Here is an 18,731-nt window from a genome sequence, read left to right as displayed (position 1 = left end):
GGGTGGAAGTGAAATGGCAGACGAAGCAGGTTGAGAACAAAACGGCGCTGTTCATGTCAAGAGGTATCGGTAATGCGGTAGGTGTTCAATGTAATGCGCGTTAATGCAGGATACATCCCTGCTTACCTAATAGGGGGCATGCCATTGGCGTATCTGGCTAAGGAACGAATGAGGAGACAACCCTTTTTCTGTAACCCCCTGAGCTGGGACACACCAATGGCATAGTGGTATCGTTCATATCGAGCTCGGGTGCTGTCTTTATTGACGGCTCAGATACTTTCCCCTCCCCTTACAGAATACTGAAGGGTGTCGATCAGGTGGGTGGTGGTGGTGGGCATTGCGACGGAGATCATTCCGGTGTGGGATGAACTCTGCTAATACTCCCTTCCTGGTATGGTATTCGTCAAAGGACTTTTAGGCGCTTTTGAGCGAGTCGAGTCCATCGAGTCCTGTTCCACGTCGGCCAAGCCTTTTCTTTTCCCCTTCCTGTCTTTCTGTATCCGTAGCCATCTCTCGAATTTGATAGTAGTATCAGGCAGTCATCTATCTGCAGCAAATTGGCCGATTCGCGCGGGAGCCGGAGACCGACTCGTCGCAGGTTGGGGTGTTGCGACGCGACATCCCGAGCCAGTTTCAATATCCGGTATCCCGCCCATATGGCCTGCTATATTGTCATTGTCGTGTCTGTCAACGAAAGATGAGACCGCTGGCTAGCCACTGACGGGTAGGGTCATGCAACTGCCGTTGCCACTTGCAACCACCGGACTAGACTTTTCATCGCCCCCGGCTCGGACCTGTCTGTCACCCTTTCCTCTTGCACTCTCTGGTAAAGGTCACCTCTGCCCATCCGATCCCGTCTCGCTCGTCGTTCTCGTGTTCGGAGCGTTGCCTTGATCCCTCTGTAAGGTGCCCAGTATTTAACAAATGGCACACCTATTCGCCCTCGGGACAATCTTGGCTAGCGGTAAGCGGTGGCGTTGACAATCATCGACCACGTCCATCGCGGGCAAACATGGGGGGAGTGGTCGCCAGGTAAGAGGCCGAGCCGCGAGCTCTAGAGTGCTGCCGCCACCCAGCGACGGGCTCGAATTTAGAAGTGATTCGGGGCTGCAGGACGGGTGCCCTGTGCCCCCTAGCATTCTCTCTCAGCGTCTCTCGGTCTCTCTCAATGTTGTGAGATGGGATGGATGGTGGTCTGTGTTGTGCTTCCCAAGCTTTCATTTCAAGGGTGCGTTCGCAAACCAATGGCAACCAACACAACAATCACTGTGTTGCTGCGTCGCGTGCGCCGTCCCCTCCGTCTGTCCGTCTCTCTTCGGGTCTTTTGGTTGTCGACCAAACTACGGATACCTACCTGGGTAACGTAGATATGAATACACAGCGAGACTAAGCAATCCCGCCTACTAACCCTTGGCCAAGCAAACTGTTGTTCCCCTAGCGGGAGTGGAGGGGTGGTCGGGAAGGCATGTAAGGGGGGAATCGACCAAAATGCAGAAGGCGTTGGATAAAAAGAAGGAAGACAGGAAATAGAAAAGGAAGAAAAAGAAAAAAAAAGGGCAAAAAATGCAGTGACATTCGAGCCCCCCCCCCTTCCCCCGTTGTACCTGGAAGTCTCCATTCATAGTGTACAGTGGACCCTAGCCATTCGATTCAATCCAGACAGGCCTGTCGTGGCCTAATGATTAATCCATCGTCCACTAAAGAAGTTGAATCGCTCAATCGCTTCGCTTCTTCTTCTTCTCCCCCTCCCTCCGCTCGCCTTTCTGCCGCCAACTTTGCGCGCGTCCCGGTAGCAGCGAGATTGCGACTTTCTGGCACAACCTGATCTTCCACCTTTCTCCCTCTTCTTTCTCTCTCTCCCTTCCCTTTACCCCGTCCAGTTGGTTCACTTCACCGGGCCCCCCTTCCACTTTACTTTGTTTTCGTCTTCTCCTTCTCCCACCCTCTCTTTGGACCCCTTGTTTACCCCGTCCTCTCTCTTCCAGAAACCTTAGTTTTATATTAGTTGTGCAGTACTATCCTTCTTACTTGCACCGACCTTACTTACCTGACTGCCTACTACCTACCTTGGCTAGGTACGAACACCTTGGCCGCATCACATTCTTCGTTACATCTTTAATTCCTAGCGCTCTGTTGGCCCTTGCCGGTCGAGCCGTAATTACCTCCCTATCCATCATTCATCTTACCTGGGGCTGCCTATCGACGCGTCCGCCAACCTCACCTGCAGCATCCAGCTCCATCTATCCGTACAGTACCTATCAAGCTATCCGTACCACCACCACAACTTCGCCCACGCCCCCCACCCCCCTTCTGCGCCGACCAGTTCAGGCGTTGGGCAGATCAGAGTCAGACTACAGATACACTAAACCGGTCCTCCCCCGAGCCTCCACCGGCGACAAGAACACCCTCGTCAAGCCTAACCATTACACGTCGCCCGTGGCGCTCAAGCACTACAGCCTGCAGACTGTCTCCCACTTTCTTCTGCCAGTCGCATCCCCGATAGAGAAAACGGGCCAGAATTTCCCTGCCCATCTCACACTCCTAGTCGCCAAACAAGAAGGGCCAGGATAGGACACACAACCAGGGACACACGAGCACATCCGGCCCTCTTCTTTTTCTCTCCGGGATATTTGTGCCCATGTGCGGCTCGCCCATGCCCCTTGCTGGCCTGCTTTACATGTCGCCACTGCCGCTGCCGCTGTCGCTACTGTAGCTGTCGCCGTCGCCGTTGCTGCTCTCGTCAGCCTCACCCCTGAAAACCGCAATCGCCATCGCTGCCGCGTTTTAGCGACGACGAAATAGGCCCCCCCTCCTCAGGACCACTTTTGGTTCCTCTGTTCCAGAATCCACCCGGATTTCGCTCTGTGGTCCCTGGACAGCAGCTCAGTCAGTTGGCTTCAGCTCTCAGCTTCCAAGTTCCGTCTTGCGCGCGTCTGCGCATCACCTCATCTACGCCCGCCGACGACAAACCCCCCCCCCGAAACGTGGCCGACGACCAGAACACCGAAAAGTCCCCCAACTTGCGCTTTCTGTAGCCCGCCAAGCCGACAGGGAGGATGTCGCTCAATGGCCTGGACGACCCAAAGGTCAAGGAGGCCCATGAAGCTGCCGTTGCCGAACCAGGAGGATGGTATGATCTCCTCCCTTTCCTGCTTCCCCACCGCCGTAATCCGAACCATCGTCATCTCCGTGCCCCTTGCGATACACTTCCACCCGGAGCAGCGCGCCCGCCATGCGCCCATGTCTCTCTTCCGCATGCTTGCCGCCCCCCAGCTACTATAGATTCACCGAGGCTGACCGACGTCATGATCTGTCGCACAATTTAGGTTTCTCCTCAAGTATGCGAGTCGCGATGATGTCGAACTGCTAGGTCGCGGAACTGGTGGCATCGTCGAGATACGGAACAACATCGCCCAGTTCGAGAACGAGAACGACGATAACGCGCCCTTGTTTGGCTTCCTAAAATACCGTCGCCGGAACGTAATCATCAAATATCTCCCCGACGATTGCTCTCGACTAGTTCAAGGTGGGTTTGTCTCTGAGCTGCGGCGCATTGTTCTGATCTTTTCGCACTCGTTTCATAGAGAGATGAAGCTGACTTGACCTCCAACTCGTTTAATTGTAGCTCGTGTAACTGTCCATTTCAATGCCGTGTGCGAGCGATTCGCCCCCTACAACACCGACTTTTCCATAGCCACTGCCAAGGATCTCAAGGATACCAAGTTGTCGGCTGCTTGCTCCCTACACGCCGCCTCCGGCTCGACCTCGTCCTCGACAAGCTCCTTGCGAAGGAGGCGGCTGATGGAAATTGCAGAAGAAGAAGAGGAGGAACAGAGAGCGAGCAAGCGGAAGTCTGTCGGCCCGGACAGCTTGGTTGAGACTTCGGGCGAAGACCCGGCCGACGCGCCGAAATCGCCCATCGAAGGGCCGCCCGTGACGTTGAATGCTGACCTTGCAAACTCGCCCGAGGAGAGCAAGTTTTCTGCGTCTCTGGAGCCTCCCGAGTTCGTCGGTGCCAGACCGTCGTCGCCCACAAAGTCCGTTGACGAGGGACGGCGCATGTCATCGCAGTCCCTGCGACCCGAGCTATACTCCTCGTCGTCTTATACATACGGCAAGCCGAGAGTCAAACTCGCCCCACGACCCTCTCTCGACGTTTCTGGCCGTGCTCGCACAGGAACCGCTGCGGTGGGGGCTGCTTTCCGACCAATTTCACAGATGCCGTCTGGCTTCAAGCTATTTTCCAAGGGTCCCAAAAAGGGCAAGTCCAAGGAAAATACTCTGGATCCTTCCGAACCAGCCCACCCGGACGAAACAACCGAAATCTCCTTGGCCGCCACTTTAACACCCCTACCCGACGGGGATCCCATTTCCCACATTGATGAACTCGTTAGGCCACACACGAGCTCCGGGCGACCCACAACGAGCTCAGGCGCTTCAATTAAATCCGCCATGCCGTCCTTCACCACCGCCCCCTCTGCGAAGCAGGTCATGACGCCCGAAAAGGCGCGTCTGATGAAGGCGATGCAACTAAGGGAGAAAAAGAAGAAGATGATGAACCAGCAGTCCGCCACTACCCCAGCCGTCGACGCCCCTGCCGAGCAGCTCATGTCGGAAAAGGCCCAGCCCGCCCAACACGTCGAGGAGATTGCCGAGCACACCCTTGTTGCCGAAGCGGATGACGGAGAGGAGGAGGAGGAGGAGGACGACGACGACGAAGACGACGACAGACGACTCTCGGTATCAAAAGCCGACTCTGGCATCGTTGTCGACGCATCCTCCGTTTCAGTCCACACCGACGTCGCCTCCGAGTTTACTCAGAGCGACTCCCATCCCGCCTCGCCCATCATGGCATCTTCCGAGCCTGACCATTCGACCAAGGCGTCGTCGCTATCCGAGTCTACTGAAGAAACGGTAAAGGAGTCCAACGAGGACAACACCGATGCCGAGGTTGATACACACGAGACACATGACGCGGTCGAGCCAGCGACAGAGTCTGGGATCGCCCCTGACCAAGCTGCAAAGCCAACTTCCCCCGTTGAGGCTGTTGCCCCTACGTCAGCAGAGCCTGAGGCCGTTGATGGCGAAACACAAGAAGAGGGCGAGTCACTGGCTGAGGGTTTGGCCCCCGCCGCAGTCGACGATGTCCCCGTTGTCCATTTCGATGCTACTCCCGAGGCAGTCACCGCCCCCGGAATGAGCGAGACACAAGACACATCCACTGTCGAGAAAGAGGCAACCCTCGAGGTCGCCGAGCCTATGGAACAACAACAGAATGAGACTGAGAAGGTAGCAGTCATGGATGAGCAACAAAAACCGCCCATAAGCTTACCAATCTCCAAGTTTTCCACGAGCCCAACACAAGCGAAGCCGTCCATCGAATCGAAAGAAACACAAGACCAGACGTCGAAGCAGGATATTAAAGCGGAGACCGCCGTGTCCACAACTTCGGAGGCATCGCCAAGATCGCCTCTGTCACCGTTGTCGCCGTGTTCCCCTAGCCTAAGAGTTCCCCGGTCCAAGTTCTCGACCCAGGATCTCAGAGCAGCTGCAAACGTTGAGGTGCCCACGATCGTCTCTCCCCCAGTGGATGTACCACGCGAGCCAGTGGTCGTTGCGGTCGATGAGCCCCGCGATGCTGATGCCCATTCGGTGGATACGGAGCCTTCGAAGCGAAAGGCGCTTGTCGAACCCATTCGCACCGACCTGGACCCCCCGAAAAAGGCGGCAGATGGCAATATCTCCGATGACGAGGACTTGATGGACGAGCTTCACTCGGCTACCGTCGAGCAAGCGCAGCATATTACGGTTTCTAAATCGCCCATCACGCCAGTCTTCCCCAGCCCCACGCAAAGCGCCAGCAGGCCGACTTCGCGCGGCGCTGTCCGCACCATCTCGAACCCTGTTCGTGGGAACCTCCTTACTCCTGCCGACGTGGCTCAGGCCCAGAACCAGAGATCAGTCTCGTCCGGTGCCGCCTTCTTGCACAGAATCACACAGCAACAAGGCAATCAACACCTGGCTCCCAAACAGCCTGGCAAGATCGGATCTAGTATTTCTCAGCGTATCAAGGCTTTGGAGAAGCTGTCTGCACACGCACCTGGAACCGTCGACGCGGACACGAGCAGCTTGAAGGCCCCGAGACCGTCTTCAGCGTTCTTCGCTGTCAAGAGGGGAGCTAGCGTGAGGGAGCCTCCTCGCTCCCCTTCCGTCGTTGACAGAGCAAGTTCACTCACCCGGGGCGGCAGCCCCGTGCCCTCAGTCATGACGGAGTCCCAGGAATCTTCTCCAGAGGCGGCCAGAGCGAACCGCGGCAGATCAGGGTCCATGGCGAACAGGCTGTCGATGTTCGAGGTGTCTGGCAGCAACCCGCCCAGAGGGCAGCCCGAGTCCATCTCCGTCACAGCGCGGATCGTCCGCGATCCTAGCCAGTCTGGCAGGGCACCCGAGCCGCCGAAGAACCCCTCCGAGTTTGAACGGCTTGACCTCAAGGTGTCACCGTTGGTCGTCGATCACCAGAAGGCCGAGCCTCTGCTGCCACCAGCCAACCTGACGACAGTGAAGCCCTCCAAGGAGACGATCCAAGAGAGGAGGCTGTCCAAAGAGAAGCGTCGCTCGCAGTCCGTGGACCCCATAACCGATGGAGATGAAGCGCCTCGCCGCTCATCCCTCAGCATCATGAAAGACTTCATCAAGGACAGGCGCAAGTCTCTCACTTCCCCCTCTGCGGAGGCTCTGACGGCCCCTTTGCCCATGTCGCCCGGCTCGTCCAAGTCGCCCTCGAGACCCCCCTCGACACACCACAACTCCTCCGGCCTCGGCCGTCGGCTGTCCATCAGCAGCCGTCGGTCGTCGTTCAGCAAGGACAACGATGCGAGCGGTGCCATGTCCCCATCGTTGTTCACCGAGGGCAGCGGGTCTGGAGACGACAGCAAGTCTACGACCAGTGACAAGAAAAAGGGCCGGGCAGGCCGCTTCATGCGCCGCCTCTCCTCGTCTCTCAGCAGCGGGGCCCGTAGTAAGACCATGACCCCTACCGCCATCTCCCCGACGGTCCAGGAAGAGGATGCCTCAGAAGTCGCTCGGCTCCAGCAGCCCACCATTGAGGCGTTTATGGGAGATGTCAACGTCCAGTTTCCAGACAACCTCCTTTGGAAGCGCCGCAGTATGTGCATGGACTCTCAGGGGTTCCTGATTCTCAGCACAGTCGCCGCGTCGACCACTACCAAGGACAAACAGCCAACCGGCGCCGGAGTCAAGCGATACCATCTTTCCGACTTCCGTATGCCATACATTCCCGACATGGAGATCCAAGAACTGCCCAACAGCATCTGCCTTGACTTTGTCGAGGGCTCGGGCTTGCAGGTTGCGTGCGAAGATCGCGCCGGACAGATGAATGTATTGCACAGTAAGTTACCAAGAGACTCGCAAGCCCGACTATAGCTGACGTCGTATTTTCCAGTCCTTCAAGACGCGCATCAGAGCCACAACTCTTTCGGCCAGTAAAACTTTGAACCAGGCCGTTTCCTTGGGATCACATTATGCCCAGACCCTCCTCCCCTTTCTATTATACCCAAACTTTTTAGCCCTTGCCAAAACACCAAAACCAACCGGCAGATCTGCCTTTTCTTTTTGTCAACAGGCCCTCTGGCCATCGTTCCCTAGCCCGTTTGCAGGCTACCTGAAGTGGATCATGGCTGCTACATTTCACAACCCTATCATACGTCACACCTGAGCAACATCAGAAGCACCTGAGCCGTTGCTCATTACCCGTTGCTCACCTACCTACCTTCCCCTCCACCAGCACAAACACGCCTTCTATTAACAGGCAATAATTCGCATGGCCCGACGCCTATCACACGCATTCTTGTGTTTTCCTTATTTTTGCACTTCATTTCAGTCAGGAAAAGATACCACCTTTGCATGGGGGGCAGTTTAGGTTCGAGAAGAGTTGGGGGACAGGGACGGCTGAGGAACCGGCGGAAGTCTGAAGAGATTTCTCCAATGCCCAGCCGGTATCTTCCTCGTGAAAATGTTTCTTTCCAGACGAGGACGAATAAAGTAGTAGATGGTAATCGTCTACCTTGTTGTCCACGGCGACGGAAACCCCGGCTTTGAGTCGGGTTGGCGAGTTCGATACCGCCTATGTAGGAGAAGTTTTTGAATGTACATACTACCTTTCCGCCATCTCGACGGGATAGCAGTGGGAGGGTACACTCTAGTTCTAGTTCTAAGGACTTTTGGTTCCCTCTGCTGAGGCGTCGAATGAGATGTTCATATCTGCCTTGACAAGTTTTGGCTCTTCCTTGGTTTCTCTTTGTGATGTTGTGCGATGGGAGGGAACAGTTTTGTGAAGGTTCGTCCTAGGTGAGCATCCCCACGTCTTCTCTGTGACGATGGACCATAGCTAACGACTTATCTGAACCGTGTGGGATGACTTGAAATAGGTCGGGGAAGTCTTATTGTCATGGCATGACGAAATGAAGAATCAAGGTGGGCCAGCTGGAGAATCCTTTTTATATTATTTTATTCTTTTTGGTGTTTGTCTTCACGACCAAACCACCCAGCTAGACTCCTTCCTTCCTGCTGAAGAGTATCGTATCGGATCCACGGTCATATCGGGATCTCTGTCTTTTGCTATCATTCATCTTCTGGGGGCGGTGTCGGCGAGACCAAAACGTATCCTTTCGCGCCGCCCGGATCCCCCTCCCGCCTCCGAGCAAGTACGCACAGCCAAAGCAAAATGGTATGGCTCGCTTTTCTGTTCTCTATCTGTCCGCCTTTCCTGGCACCTCCCATTGTCGTCCGTCGTCTCGTTCCCTCGTACCCCTTTTGTAAGTCGGATTGACTTTCTTGCCCCCTTGGAACCCGGCTTAGGCCAAGAGGTTGTTCTGTTGTGTTCTACGCAAAGTGTCAGTCACTGGGTGAAATCTTTCACTCATTTTCTTGGTGGGTGCGGCGGTACCTTGCAAACTTGAGCAATCCGCCCAACGTTCGAGAGGTATAAAGGCACCTTCTTGATCATTTTGTCTAGGTCGAGGTTTAGAGTAGAGTCCGAAGCGGAATTGACTTGACACGAGAGAGCGCGCGGCCGCGGGACCCAGGGGCTCAGTTCTGGCCGTGACGATTGCGAGCGGTCGACATGCCGGCGTGCTGCGCGTAGCCATTGGCGTCACCCGCTGAGGCGTCGTTGTCGTTGTCACTACCGATGTTGTGGTCGATCTCGCCGGCGCCCTCCTCGAGGGCGGCTCGGCCGCGGTCCTGGGCGCGGTTCTGGGCGCGGGCGCGGAACCAGGTGATCCAGCCGCCCTCGGGGGTGAACTGGCCGCGGAGGAGGGCGTCGGTCATGTCGTCGAGACCATCCTGGTGGTTGAAGTCGCCACCGTAGTACCAGTAGATGCAAGGGGCCCAGCAGCAGAACATGGCGGCGAGGAGGAGGGCGACGGCGACGCCGCCGGCGATGCCCTTGCACCACTTGAGGATGCCGAGCTGCTCTCCGTAGGCCCAAGTCTTGAGAAACTCGGTCGTCTCGGCCGGGGCGGGGATAGCGGTCATGGTCGGAGTGGGCGACATTTCGGTGGTGGGTGTTGGGGTGGTCGTGATGGAGGTGATGATGTTTCCAGAGGGCCAAGGGCTGGGGCCAAGCCAGGGAAGGAAAGGGTTTTGAAAGTACGACATTGGGGGTTAGAGTAGGCGGGGAGACTGAGGTTGTCAGTCGGGCGATGGGCTGGTTCGAGGGGGTCAGCATCGCGTGCACAACGAGGAGGAGAGAGGAGGCTCAGGGGCGCGTGGAGAGGGCGATTTACAAGTCTTCGATGGCAAGATGACAACAACGCAGAGAAGGCGTTAGGTGGTTTGACAAGGAGCTATTGGAGCAGCAGTCTTTGAATCCAAGCTGTATAGGTAGCTAGAAGCAGAGTGGAGGTGAACGTTTCTTTAACCTGTGAAGTGCGAAGTTGCAGCTACTTGATGTACCTCAAGATCACCGACTTCCTTTGCCAAGTATCAGAGAGAAAAACGAAGTGATTTTGAGCAAAACAGAAGAGCACCTGTGCGTGTTACAGGAGCTGGCTAACGGTTGATTGCTGCTCAAAAGGCGAAATGGAGAGAGAGACCCAGGGAGTGTGCTGATGATCTGAAGGTAAAGAAAGCCGAGTGAAGGACCTTTGTGTATAAGAAACTCTGCTGGCTTCCTACAGAATTGAAGAGCTTCTGCGAAAACCAGCCTGAGACACCGAAGCAAGGAGAAAGAAAGAAAGTGAGAGATGATTGGATGACGGAAAGAGCTGGTAGGTAACAGTTTGGGATGCAACAGGCAGGAGTGATCCTTGATATCTTCTAGCTCTGCTCTTGCCTTTAGAACAATACCTCTCGGGGCTTGGTCTGGTTTGACGAGACTCTTCGGCTCAAATCCAGAAACATCCAAACAGACAAAGGTCTCCTTCCTTACATTGATGCATCATTTTGTAAAACGCTCATTCTCGTCCAGGAACGCTATAATGGCCTCCAGCGCGACCCCCCTCCGCATGCCTGTCTCGTCGTCCCACGAGGAGTGCAGGCCGACGAGCGTGCCCGCCCGCCTGTCGACGAGCGGCGCGCCGCTGTGGCCCCAGTACGTCCAGCAGGTGTGCATGAGCGCCCCGATCTCCGAGTTGTCCTGCGGGTCCTGGCTGCCGCCGGCGAGGCCCCTAAAGGTCCCGGTGCTGAGGTGCAGCACATCGTAACCGGTGCTCTCGCCTGGGGTCGCGGCCTCGAGATCCTCGCTGCCTGGGTGGCCCACGCAGACGAGGCGGGCTTTGAGGGGCGGCGGGGTAGGGGAGGGTGTGACGAAGGGGAACGCCGGGGGTGGTTCTTCTGGTGTTGCTGTTGTTGCTGTTGTTGCTGTTGTTATTCTTGATGATGATGATAATGATGGTGTTGATGATGGGGGTGGTGGTTGGGCTGCTACGATCCTCAAGAGGGCGAGGTCTCGTCTGGCGTCCCATGCGAGAGCTCGCGCCTCGATGACCTGGCACGAGGCGAAGAGGAGCCAATGGCTTCTGGAGGGGTCAAAGGCGTCGGCCGTCTCGGCTAGGCAGTGGGCGCAGGTGAGGAGGAGGCCATCGGGCGAGATGCATACCGCCGTGCCGGCCTCCTCCTGGGCGAAGACGAGGGTTGCCATGAGTGACGGCGCGAGACCTCTGAGCCTCATGTCGTCCGGAATTGCCACGGGGGTCTCTGCGAGTCGTTGGCGCTTCTGCAGGAGTCGCTGGAGGCCCCGCTTCCCCAGGTCTTTGAGTTTGAGATTCGGGGTTAGTATCGTCGGCAGCGGTCTTATGCCGGCCGTTTCGTTGCTCGCGGTACCTGCGGTAGATAGAGTCGGGTGGCTCCTGGGTTGAGTTGAGGTGCAAGGAGCTGCTGCTGCTGCTGCTGCCGCCTTGGCCAGCTTCGCCCGTTGTCTCGTTCGCCTCGGCGAGACTGACGTTGACTGAGACGTTTCTTCTTCCATGATGGTGAGATAAGGGGAAGTAAAGCTCGAAAAGATGTCTTTCAATGATCCGAGTTTGAGCACTACAAGGTGTCATGAAATTATGCTCGGGTAAGTGTCGACGACCTACAACCAACGTTGAATCTACCGTACTACATGTTGGTAGCTCAAACCTGGCGGTGAGACTGCTGCCTGATTCTGCCACCAACCAACCTCACTAGGGCCCGAGCAACAGGCACTACTTTACGAAAACCAAATAGGGTATCTGCCATTAGTCTGTGCTATCATACGAATCACTCAGATTCCCGTCCGTCTTTATTGACCAGCGGCCTGCTTATCCGTCCACTCGTCAACCAGGGTCTTGTAGTCATCGGGGCCGTACGGCTCGGATGCCTCGGCGACCATGCCGTTCTTTCTGTACACCTTCAGTCCCAGGTCGCCCACGAGCTGGTCGATGTACGGGACCGCGTCGAAGACGAAGTCGGGGAACTTGTCGCCGTGGCCGGCGGGGTACCGCCACTTGCAGAACCGGCTGTGCAGGGCGGTCTCGTACCGCAGCTTCTGCAGTGCCTCGGGGTTGGAGGCGGCCTCGCGGACGGAAGGGAGCTGGTCGTGGAAGTAGGCGTCGATCCAGAGAGACTGCACGTGCGAGATCATGGCCACGGTGAAGTTCATCAAGACGCCGGCGAAGGCGATGTCGCGGTGTGCGAGGAGCTTGGAGGACGGCGGCACCATGAAGCGATGGAGGACGTAGGGGGTGAGCGGCGTGTACGGGTTGACGGCGTCGGTCGTCGAGACGCCCTCGTTCTCCACGAGCGGCTTCATCTTCTTGTTCTGGACGGGCTGGTCCCCGAGCCGGGGCCAGCGGTCCAGGATCTCCCTGTCGATGGTCTCGGTCATCTCGGCGGGAGGGAAGCTGTCAGCGGAGGGCGCGTGGGGGATGCCGAGGTCCTTCTCGATGCCCTCGGGCAAGAACTTGATGGGCTGGAACTGCTTCCATCCGGTAGCGCAGCAGAGCGCGTCCGACTTCAAGGACGAGCCGTCCGAGAGGTGGACGGTGCTCGGCGACAGCTTGGTGAGGTCGGCGATGTGGACATCGACGGTGCCGTCGCGGATGAGGTCGAAGAAGTCGGTCTCGTAGTTGAGGATGGAGAAGCTGGACGCCGTGAACATGGCCTCGCTCCAGGGCTTCAGCTTCTTAAGCTCCGGGTGCGAGTCGAGCTTGTTGAGCGTGATGACGTCGTTGCCGAGGACGCTCCAGAAGTTGTTGGTGATGCCGCGGCCGATGGCGGTGCCGTGGTAGAAGTTCCTCGTTTTGACATAGCCGTCGGCGTCGCCCCACGAGCAGGGGCTGAACCAGGTCAGCGCGCGGGTGTGGACGAGCTTCTCGAGCCACTTTTTCAGAGGCGTGACGTATGGGGGCGCCATCCACACAGGGCCGTGACCCGACTCTGCATCTGGTCAGCGCGCGCACGTGTGTTATAGGTTTGAAGGGGGGGGGAACAAGGTGTATAGTCACCTCTGATGACCCAGTTCACTTTAATGCCCTTGATCGCGTAGGCGTAGACGAGATCCCATGCCGACTTGGTGCCGCCGAAGACGGTCACAGACTTGGCCGAGTCAAGAGTATCAGCATGTTGGAGGAAATCCTTGCCGTGGAAGATGGGGGCGCCGAAGGTCTCCTGGCCGTCAAAGTTGGGCAGGAAGGCCTCGGAGGTGAGGCCGGTTGCAACGACGAGCTTTTTGGCGAGGACCTGGACTTCCTTGCCGTCTTTGCCGTTGAGAACCGTCAGGAGCCAGCCGCCGTTGGTCTGGTGCTCGGCCGAGAGGAGCTTGTGGTGGAAGCGAATCTTGTCCAAGATGCCGAAGGTCTCGGCGAACTTGGTCAGGTAGTCGTGCAGAACCTGGCCGGGGATATGCTGACCGGGCAGGACGCCAAAGGTCTCGGGGTCCATGGGGAAGTCGGGGTACTCGTAGGTGCCGAGCATGTTGTTGCTCTTGAGCCCCGGGTAGAGACGATGCTCGGCCCATACTCCGCCAGCGGACGAGGCTTGCTCGAAGAGGGCCAGCGAGTTTTGGGGGTGAAGCTTGTGGTGAGTCTTGGCCGCAGCCAGACCGTACCATCCTGCGATTGCGTGTCAGAGAGTGAGGGTGGGAGTGAGAGTGGGAGTCGGGGCACATGTTCCTACCTGCTCCGATGACAACGAAGTCGAGAGTCTCCATTGGAAAAGGCGGATGAGGATGGGCGACTTGCACACGGGGTCCTAGAAAAAGGGTACTGTAACACCAACTCCCAGGCTGAACGTGGGCCTTGGAATCAAAATAGCCGACTGGGAGAAAAAGAAGATGCTCGACCGACCAGAGGGGGAGGGAACCAACTGAAGCGCAAAGGAGGAATATGGGAAGGAAGAAAGGCTCACGGGGGGGGGTGGACAAACTTGTCTCGCGTGCCTCGAGATGTGAATAAGCACTACTGTAGAAGTCGAGGCGGTTGGCCGTCTCTGCACTGCATGGAAACATGAGAATGGGTGCGACATACAGATTGACCGGGCCGCACTCTCGAAGCGGATTCGATTCGCCAATGGCAAGGGACGTTGCATTAACCAACCCTGTCTCGTCGTCCCACCTTCTTCAGCGCAGTATGGATACAGGAACGTTAATGTCCATCATCCCCCGTCCGACGGTCACTCCAACTTCAGCCTGTTCCGTCGGTCATTGCGAAGGATCGTCATTGCCGAATTCTCGGGGGTTTGCCGACATGTCTACCGGGCGAACAGACAGCGTGAAGGTCTCCTTTTTTTTTGTTCTTCGTCTTCGTCGTCTCTTCCTCTTCTGCCTCCCACCGAGCCACTGCGCAGGGGCTGGAATCCTTCAGGTTTGATCCAAGTCCAAGTCCAGGTTCAGGTCCAGGTCAAGGGTTATAGTAAGGGTAAGGGATAAATAATGGTGGTGCCTCGGACTTCCTGTCAGGATACGGCCGGAGTCGTTCCCCGGAAGACGATTGACCAGGCGGAGGGATCGCACCCCACGAAACGGCCACCCGACCACGGACGAGTGATTATCGGAAAGCCGCAGGCAGGGTCGTTGACTCGTCGCGGGTGGAGCACAACGCTCTGTCGGCCGTGCCAAGCCAGGGGCGCAAGCTCCGTCCTCTCTTCTTGTTCATCGGGTTCGTCCGATGCCTCCACCAGACGGGGGGGCTATCCGTAACGCTGGTGAGTGTTGAAGCTTGCACGACGGTACGACATGGCCAAGTGCTGAAGATATCTCGCGCCAAGAACAATCATGCTTGAATGATTTCCAAAGCACCTTAGGTTCCTCTAAGGCTTGGGTATGTATCGCACCCTCGGCGCCGAAAATGCAACTCAGGGGACAAACGTTGCACAGAGCGGTACGTACCGCCAGCACCAGGATCTCCGTTAACCCGATTCGACCAGCAGCAGCGCTAATCCAAAACGGGAAGCGAGCTCGAGACCCACAGAGGGGCCGTCTTTGTGGAACTAGGTATCTATAGATACCTTACCTACGCTTAACCTTTATGGGCCTCAACTAACGGGCTGAGTCATCGGCGAAAATCGCCCTTTTCTTCACGAACTGAACCAGAAGTTACCTACCTTGCTTGGGTTCCCGTCTAAAGAATGGAAGGTATCCATCCGCAGGTATCCATTCGCACCTACCTCCCTACTTACCCAAATCAGACTCTTCGGACCCATCCAACGTCAACCCATCCCGTCCTCTTCTTCTCTCTCTCTCTCTCTCTTAGTCGGCTACTCCTTAGTTTCCCCCCTTACCAGCCCAAATTCTTCAGCCAAGCAACCGCCGAGACGCCCAAGTGGCTCAATATGGATCCAGCATGCTCGTAAACACCGCATTCTCACCTGAGACGGTCTCTACCATTACCTCCCAGATGACGTTCCGAGAAGCCACAGCTTCCATCCACGCTCTGTCTGTAGTGACTTGTGAGGTTGGATGGCAGAGATCTGAGGCACCGTCCCAAATCAACGCTGGCGGAGTGAGCTCCAGTCGTCTATCAGCTTTACTGGTTATATACCAGAAACACTGATGGAACATCTGAATCAAAGACCTGAAGTAACCAAAAGAGAGCCCTGCAAGAGACTCTAGACGAGGCTGCACTGATGCAGGTGCCGACTGGTTACGTCGCGACAATGGACATTCGCCGACGTTCCACATGGGCCATATCCGCGATCCGGCCCACCTCCGTACCACACTCACGAGTCACGATCCGACATCCGCTATAGGTATCCAGCCAAAGCCGAACCATTCGGATTCGGATGCAAAGTCACTGCGGCATTAGACATGTAGAAACACAGTAACAAGCATCACCTCTCCGACGACCTCGAACTGGTGGGCTATTGCTATCGTCTTGACCATCGCCCACCAAAAGGCCTCTCAAAATCGAGTCAAGGAGCTTGCCATGACCGCGAAAGAACACGAGGACTTGCCCGGATGACAACCACTCTGAAAGAACACCATCTTCATCAAGCTACACACAGCCGCAGAGATTGGAGTCTCGTTGTGCTCGGGAGATGGATGTAGTCTCGGGAGATGGATGTAGTCTCGGGAGTCAGGACGGTCTTCATACACTGTCAGTAGTGGACTGGTGCAGAGTACTGCCGACTTATATTCCGCAACCCGCCAGAAGTAGAGAACCTTCTGTAGCATTTGTGCTGGAACGTGCTGCCCCCTTAGTCTCATCGGTCGCCAATCTTGACGCCTTCTTGGTCCTATCAAGGTGCTTGCGTGGCTAAAGACAGGGGACCCCAGACGCCCAACCTTGACAACGACTTGAAGGCCGACCCAACCTTGACGGCACAGCACGTCAAATCATCTATTTCCAATGCGTGGATAACTGAAGGGCTCGTCTAGGCACGTGTTCGACCTTGTGGCTTTTTAAAAAGGAAAACGCACGCCATCCCGGGGGCGGCATAGCCCAGCAGCTTACAAGGGTAAGGTGTGTACGCGTCTGGAGGCCTTTATGCGGCTCCATCTCTCTTATTATTTCCGATGCTCCTCTGTTGTCTCATCTTCCTAATCCCCTCAACGTTTCCGGATGAGCTTGTTTGCTAGATTGGGTATCCTCATCCCTGGCTCGGTCAGCCGTCGTCTTGCAGGTCAAACACCTACGGTTACTCGCATATTTGTTTGGGTTGCTTTTGAAGTCTTCGCTTTGTACTACCGCTGCAAGAACCGGTAGGTGACTCCGACATATGTATATCCTTTTTCGAAACACATGCTACAAGCCCGTTCATTTTGGCGAGTTCCACCTATGGACCTGCCGATGGGAATTGGTAACTGCATACGTCCCGTACCTCCGTCCGTATTGGGTACCCCTGTCGTATGGCCCAACATGGTTGGGGCTCCTAGAGACTGTGATCTGCAAAGCTACATGTCCATTGCCATGAGCTAGTGTATTATTGCTGAAGGATCTTAACAGGAGGGCCTGTCCGTACTCCGCTGCTGCTATATACTCTACTGGGTCTGCTGGTGCTGTTCTCCGGAACGGCGTCTCTCATCTGGGTAATGACGAGATACCCAGTCACTGTCCTCCTCACCCTCTCACAGAGACACACGCGCACGCACGCGCAGTTTTTGTTTCTTCTTGGTGTTATGATCTCAAAATGTCCGACTTTACGACGGAAGCCTTCACGCTTCTCGGCGTAGCAATTGGCGTCATCGTTTTGCGGACGTACGCGCGGGTCAAGGCCGTCGGCATTAAGCATCTGCAGGCAGATGACTACCTGATGCTGCTCGTTGCTGTAAGCCCGCCCCCAAAAGCATTGACGCAGTGATCTCGCCATTCAACCAGTCATTGACGCAGTGCGTAGGTCACATACTCTGCCGAGACCGCCCTGGCATACAGTGTAGGGGCCTACTGGCGCGGCCTGGCGAATAATGGCATGACGGACGAGGAGAGGAGGAACCTCGACCCCGCCAGCGAAGAGTTCAACATCAGGTACGACGTCCCGGCATCATCACATTGGCGCCGCAAAAGCTCTTGCTGACAGTGTGGGCAGGGTCAACGGGTCCAAGACGCAGATCGCGGGATGGATCACGTACAGTTGCCTTGTGCTTTGGCCCGCCAAAGCCGCCATGTGCACTTTTTACGTGCGCCTTACGGTGAGTGATGCTGGCTCGCCGTCTCCTTTGACGTCGGTGCCCAGAGCTGACATGACGCAGGAAGGACTACACAATTACCGAAAGCGAATCATTTGCGGGTTCGTCCTTATCATAGTGACCTGGCTGGCGGTGTTCTTCTCCATCATCTTCAGCTGCCACCCGATACATAAGAACTGGCAGATCTACCCCGACCCGGGCAGTACGTGATGGAGGTTTAATCGCATGCCGAAGGAACGAGTTGCTAACACGATCGTAGATCTCTGCCAACCAGCCATCTCCAAAATTAACATCCTCGTCACCGTCGTCCTCAACGTCATCACAGATCTCTACCTCCTGAGCATCCCGATCCCGATGCTGTGGGGTGCGCAGCTGCCCCTGAGAAAGAAGCTCGGTCTCATTGTGCTATTCTCGGGAGGCATCTTCGTCACCATGGCCGGCATCCTACGCTGCGTTCTCATCATCTCGGTATGCCCAGAGCCTCTGAATGTCCCCTTGATAACACAACTCTGCTGATACGGCATCCCTAGAACCCCGTCACCGGCGCACAGCAAGCAGGCTCCTGGGCCGTCCGCGAGACCTTCGTCGCCATCGTCACCACCAACATCCCGATGATCTTCCCCCTCGTCCGCCGCTGGCTTACCCCCATCTTTGGCTCCATCACGACCACCCTGTCACGGGGCACCAACAACAGATACGGGAACTCGAAGCGGTCGAACCTACCGGCTCCGGGGAGCATTAAGCTCGGCGACGTCACGGATGGCGGCAGCAGCATCGGCGGCAGTGGCGCCCGGAAGAAGGGTCGCCCGCCATTTAGTCAGTACCCTATCACCGAGTTCACGCTGTCCGGAAGCGAAGAGCACCTCAACAAATCGCCGCCCCTGCCAGGGGTCATCAGTAAGAACGTGGAGATTCGGGTCGAAGAGTCGAAGAGAGACATTTCGAGAAGCGGCACGGGGAGCATGGATAGCAGCATGGAGAGGGGGGACGCCTACTTTACGGTTGACGTTGATGGACCCAGCGGCGGCGGCGGTGACACGCCCAAGGCGACGAGAGGAGCAAGAGCTACAGGGGGAGCATGAGGCCGGCCGTTCCGAGGAAGGGGATAAGAAGGAGGGGGGCCCCATCT

General features: G+C 56.5%; 5 protein-coding genes across 5 annotated transcripts; 2 read left to right on the top strand and 3 right to left on the bottom strand.

Moving 5' to 3' along the window:
- Positions 1–1,752: 1,752 nt before the first annotated feature.
- CDEST_00169 (Putative ADF-H/Gelsolin-like domain superfamily) lies at positions 1,753–8,873 on the top strand. The gene is made up of 4 exons (XM_062916328.1): positions 1,753–3,130; positions 3,327–3,526; positions 3,626–7,408; positions 7,463–8,873. The coding sequence occupies exons 1-4, from the start codon at positions 3,057–3,059 to the stop codon at positions 7,504–7,506; spliced, it is 4,101 nt and encodes a 1,366-aa protein (XP_062772379.1). The 5' UTR covers positions 1,753–3,056; the 3' UTR covers positions 7,507–8,873.
- A 1-nt stretch (position 8,874) lies between these two features.
- Positions 8,875–9,678, bottom strand: CDEST_00168 (uncharacterized protein; the record flags this gene model as incomplete). Its single annotated transcript, XM_062916327.1, has 2 exons — positions 8,875–8,901; positions 8,966–9,678. One exon carries the CDS (start codon positions 9,676–9,678, stop codon positions 9,109–9,111), a length of 570 nt encoding a protein of 189 aa, XP_062772378.1. The 3' UTR covers positions 8,875–8,901; positions 8,966–9,108.
- A 158-nt stretch (positions 9,679–9,836) lies between these two features.
- Positions 9,837–11,600, bottom strand: CDEST_00167 (Putative peptidase S1, PA clan). The gene has a single exon (XM_062916326.1). The coding sequence runs from the start codon at positions 11,486–11,488 to the stop codon at positions 10,460–10,462; it is 1,029 nt and encodes a 342-aa protein (XP_062772377.1). The 5' UTR covers positions 11,489–11,600; the 3' UTR covers positions 9,837–10,459.
- A 1-nt stretch (position 11,601) lies between these two features.
- On the bottom strand, positions 11,602–14,761 carry CDEST_00166 (Putative flavin monooxygenase, FAD/NAD(P)-binding domain superfamily). The gene is made up of 3 exons (XM_062916325.1): positions 13,657–14,761; positions 12,987–13,592; positions 11,602–12,918 (listed from the first exon to the last, which is right to left on the bottom strand). Exons 1-3 carry the CDS (start codon positions 13,985–13,987, stop codon positions 11,783–11,785), a joined length of 2,073 nt encoding a protein of 690 aa, XP_062772376.1. The 5' UTR covers positions 13,988–14,761; the 3' UTR covers positions 11,602–11,782.
- A 2,345-nt stretch (positions 14,762–17,106) lies between these two features.
- On the top strand, positions 17,107–18,684 carry CDEST_00165 (uncharacterized protein; the record flags this gene model as incomplete). Its single annotated transcript, XM_062916324.1, has 6 exons — positions 17,107–17,244; positions 17,314–17,441; positions 17,503–17,605; positions 17,666–17,804; positions 17,862–18,070; positions 18,133–18,684. The coding sequence occupies 6 exons, from the start codon at positions 17,107–17,109 to the stop codon at positions 18,682–18,684; spliced, it is 1,269 nt and encodes a 422-aa protein (XP_062772375.1).
- Positions 18,685–18,731: the final 47 nt, after the last annotated feature.

This window comes from Colletotrichum destructivum, chromosome 1, assembly GCF_034447905.1.
Source record: "Colletotrichum destructivum chromosome 1, complete sequence".
Classification (NCBI taxonomy): Eukaryota; Fungi; Ascomycota; class Sordariomycetes; order Glomerellales; family Glomerellaceae; genus Colletotrichum; species Colletotrichum destructivum.
The sequence above is the reverse complement of the archived record's forward strand: the minus strand, read 5'-3'. Positions and strand labels throughout refer to the sequence as shown.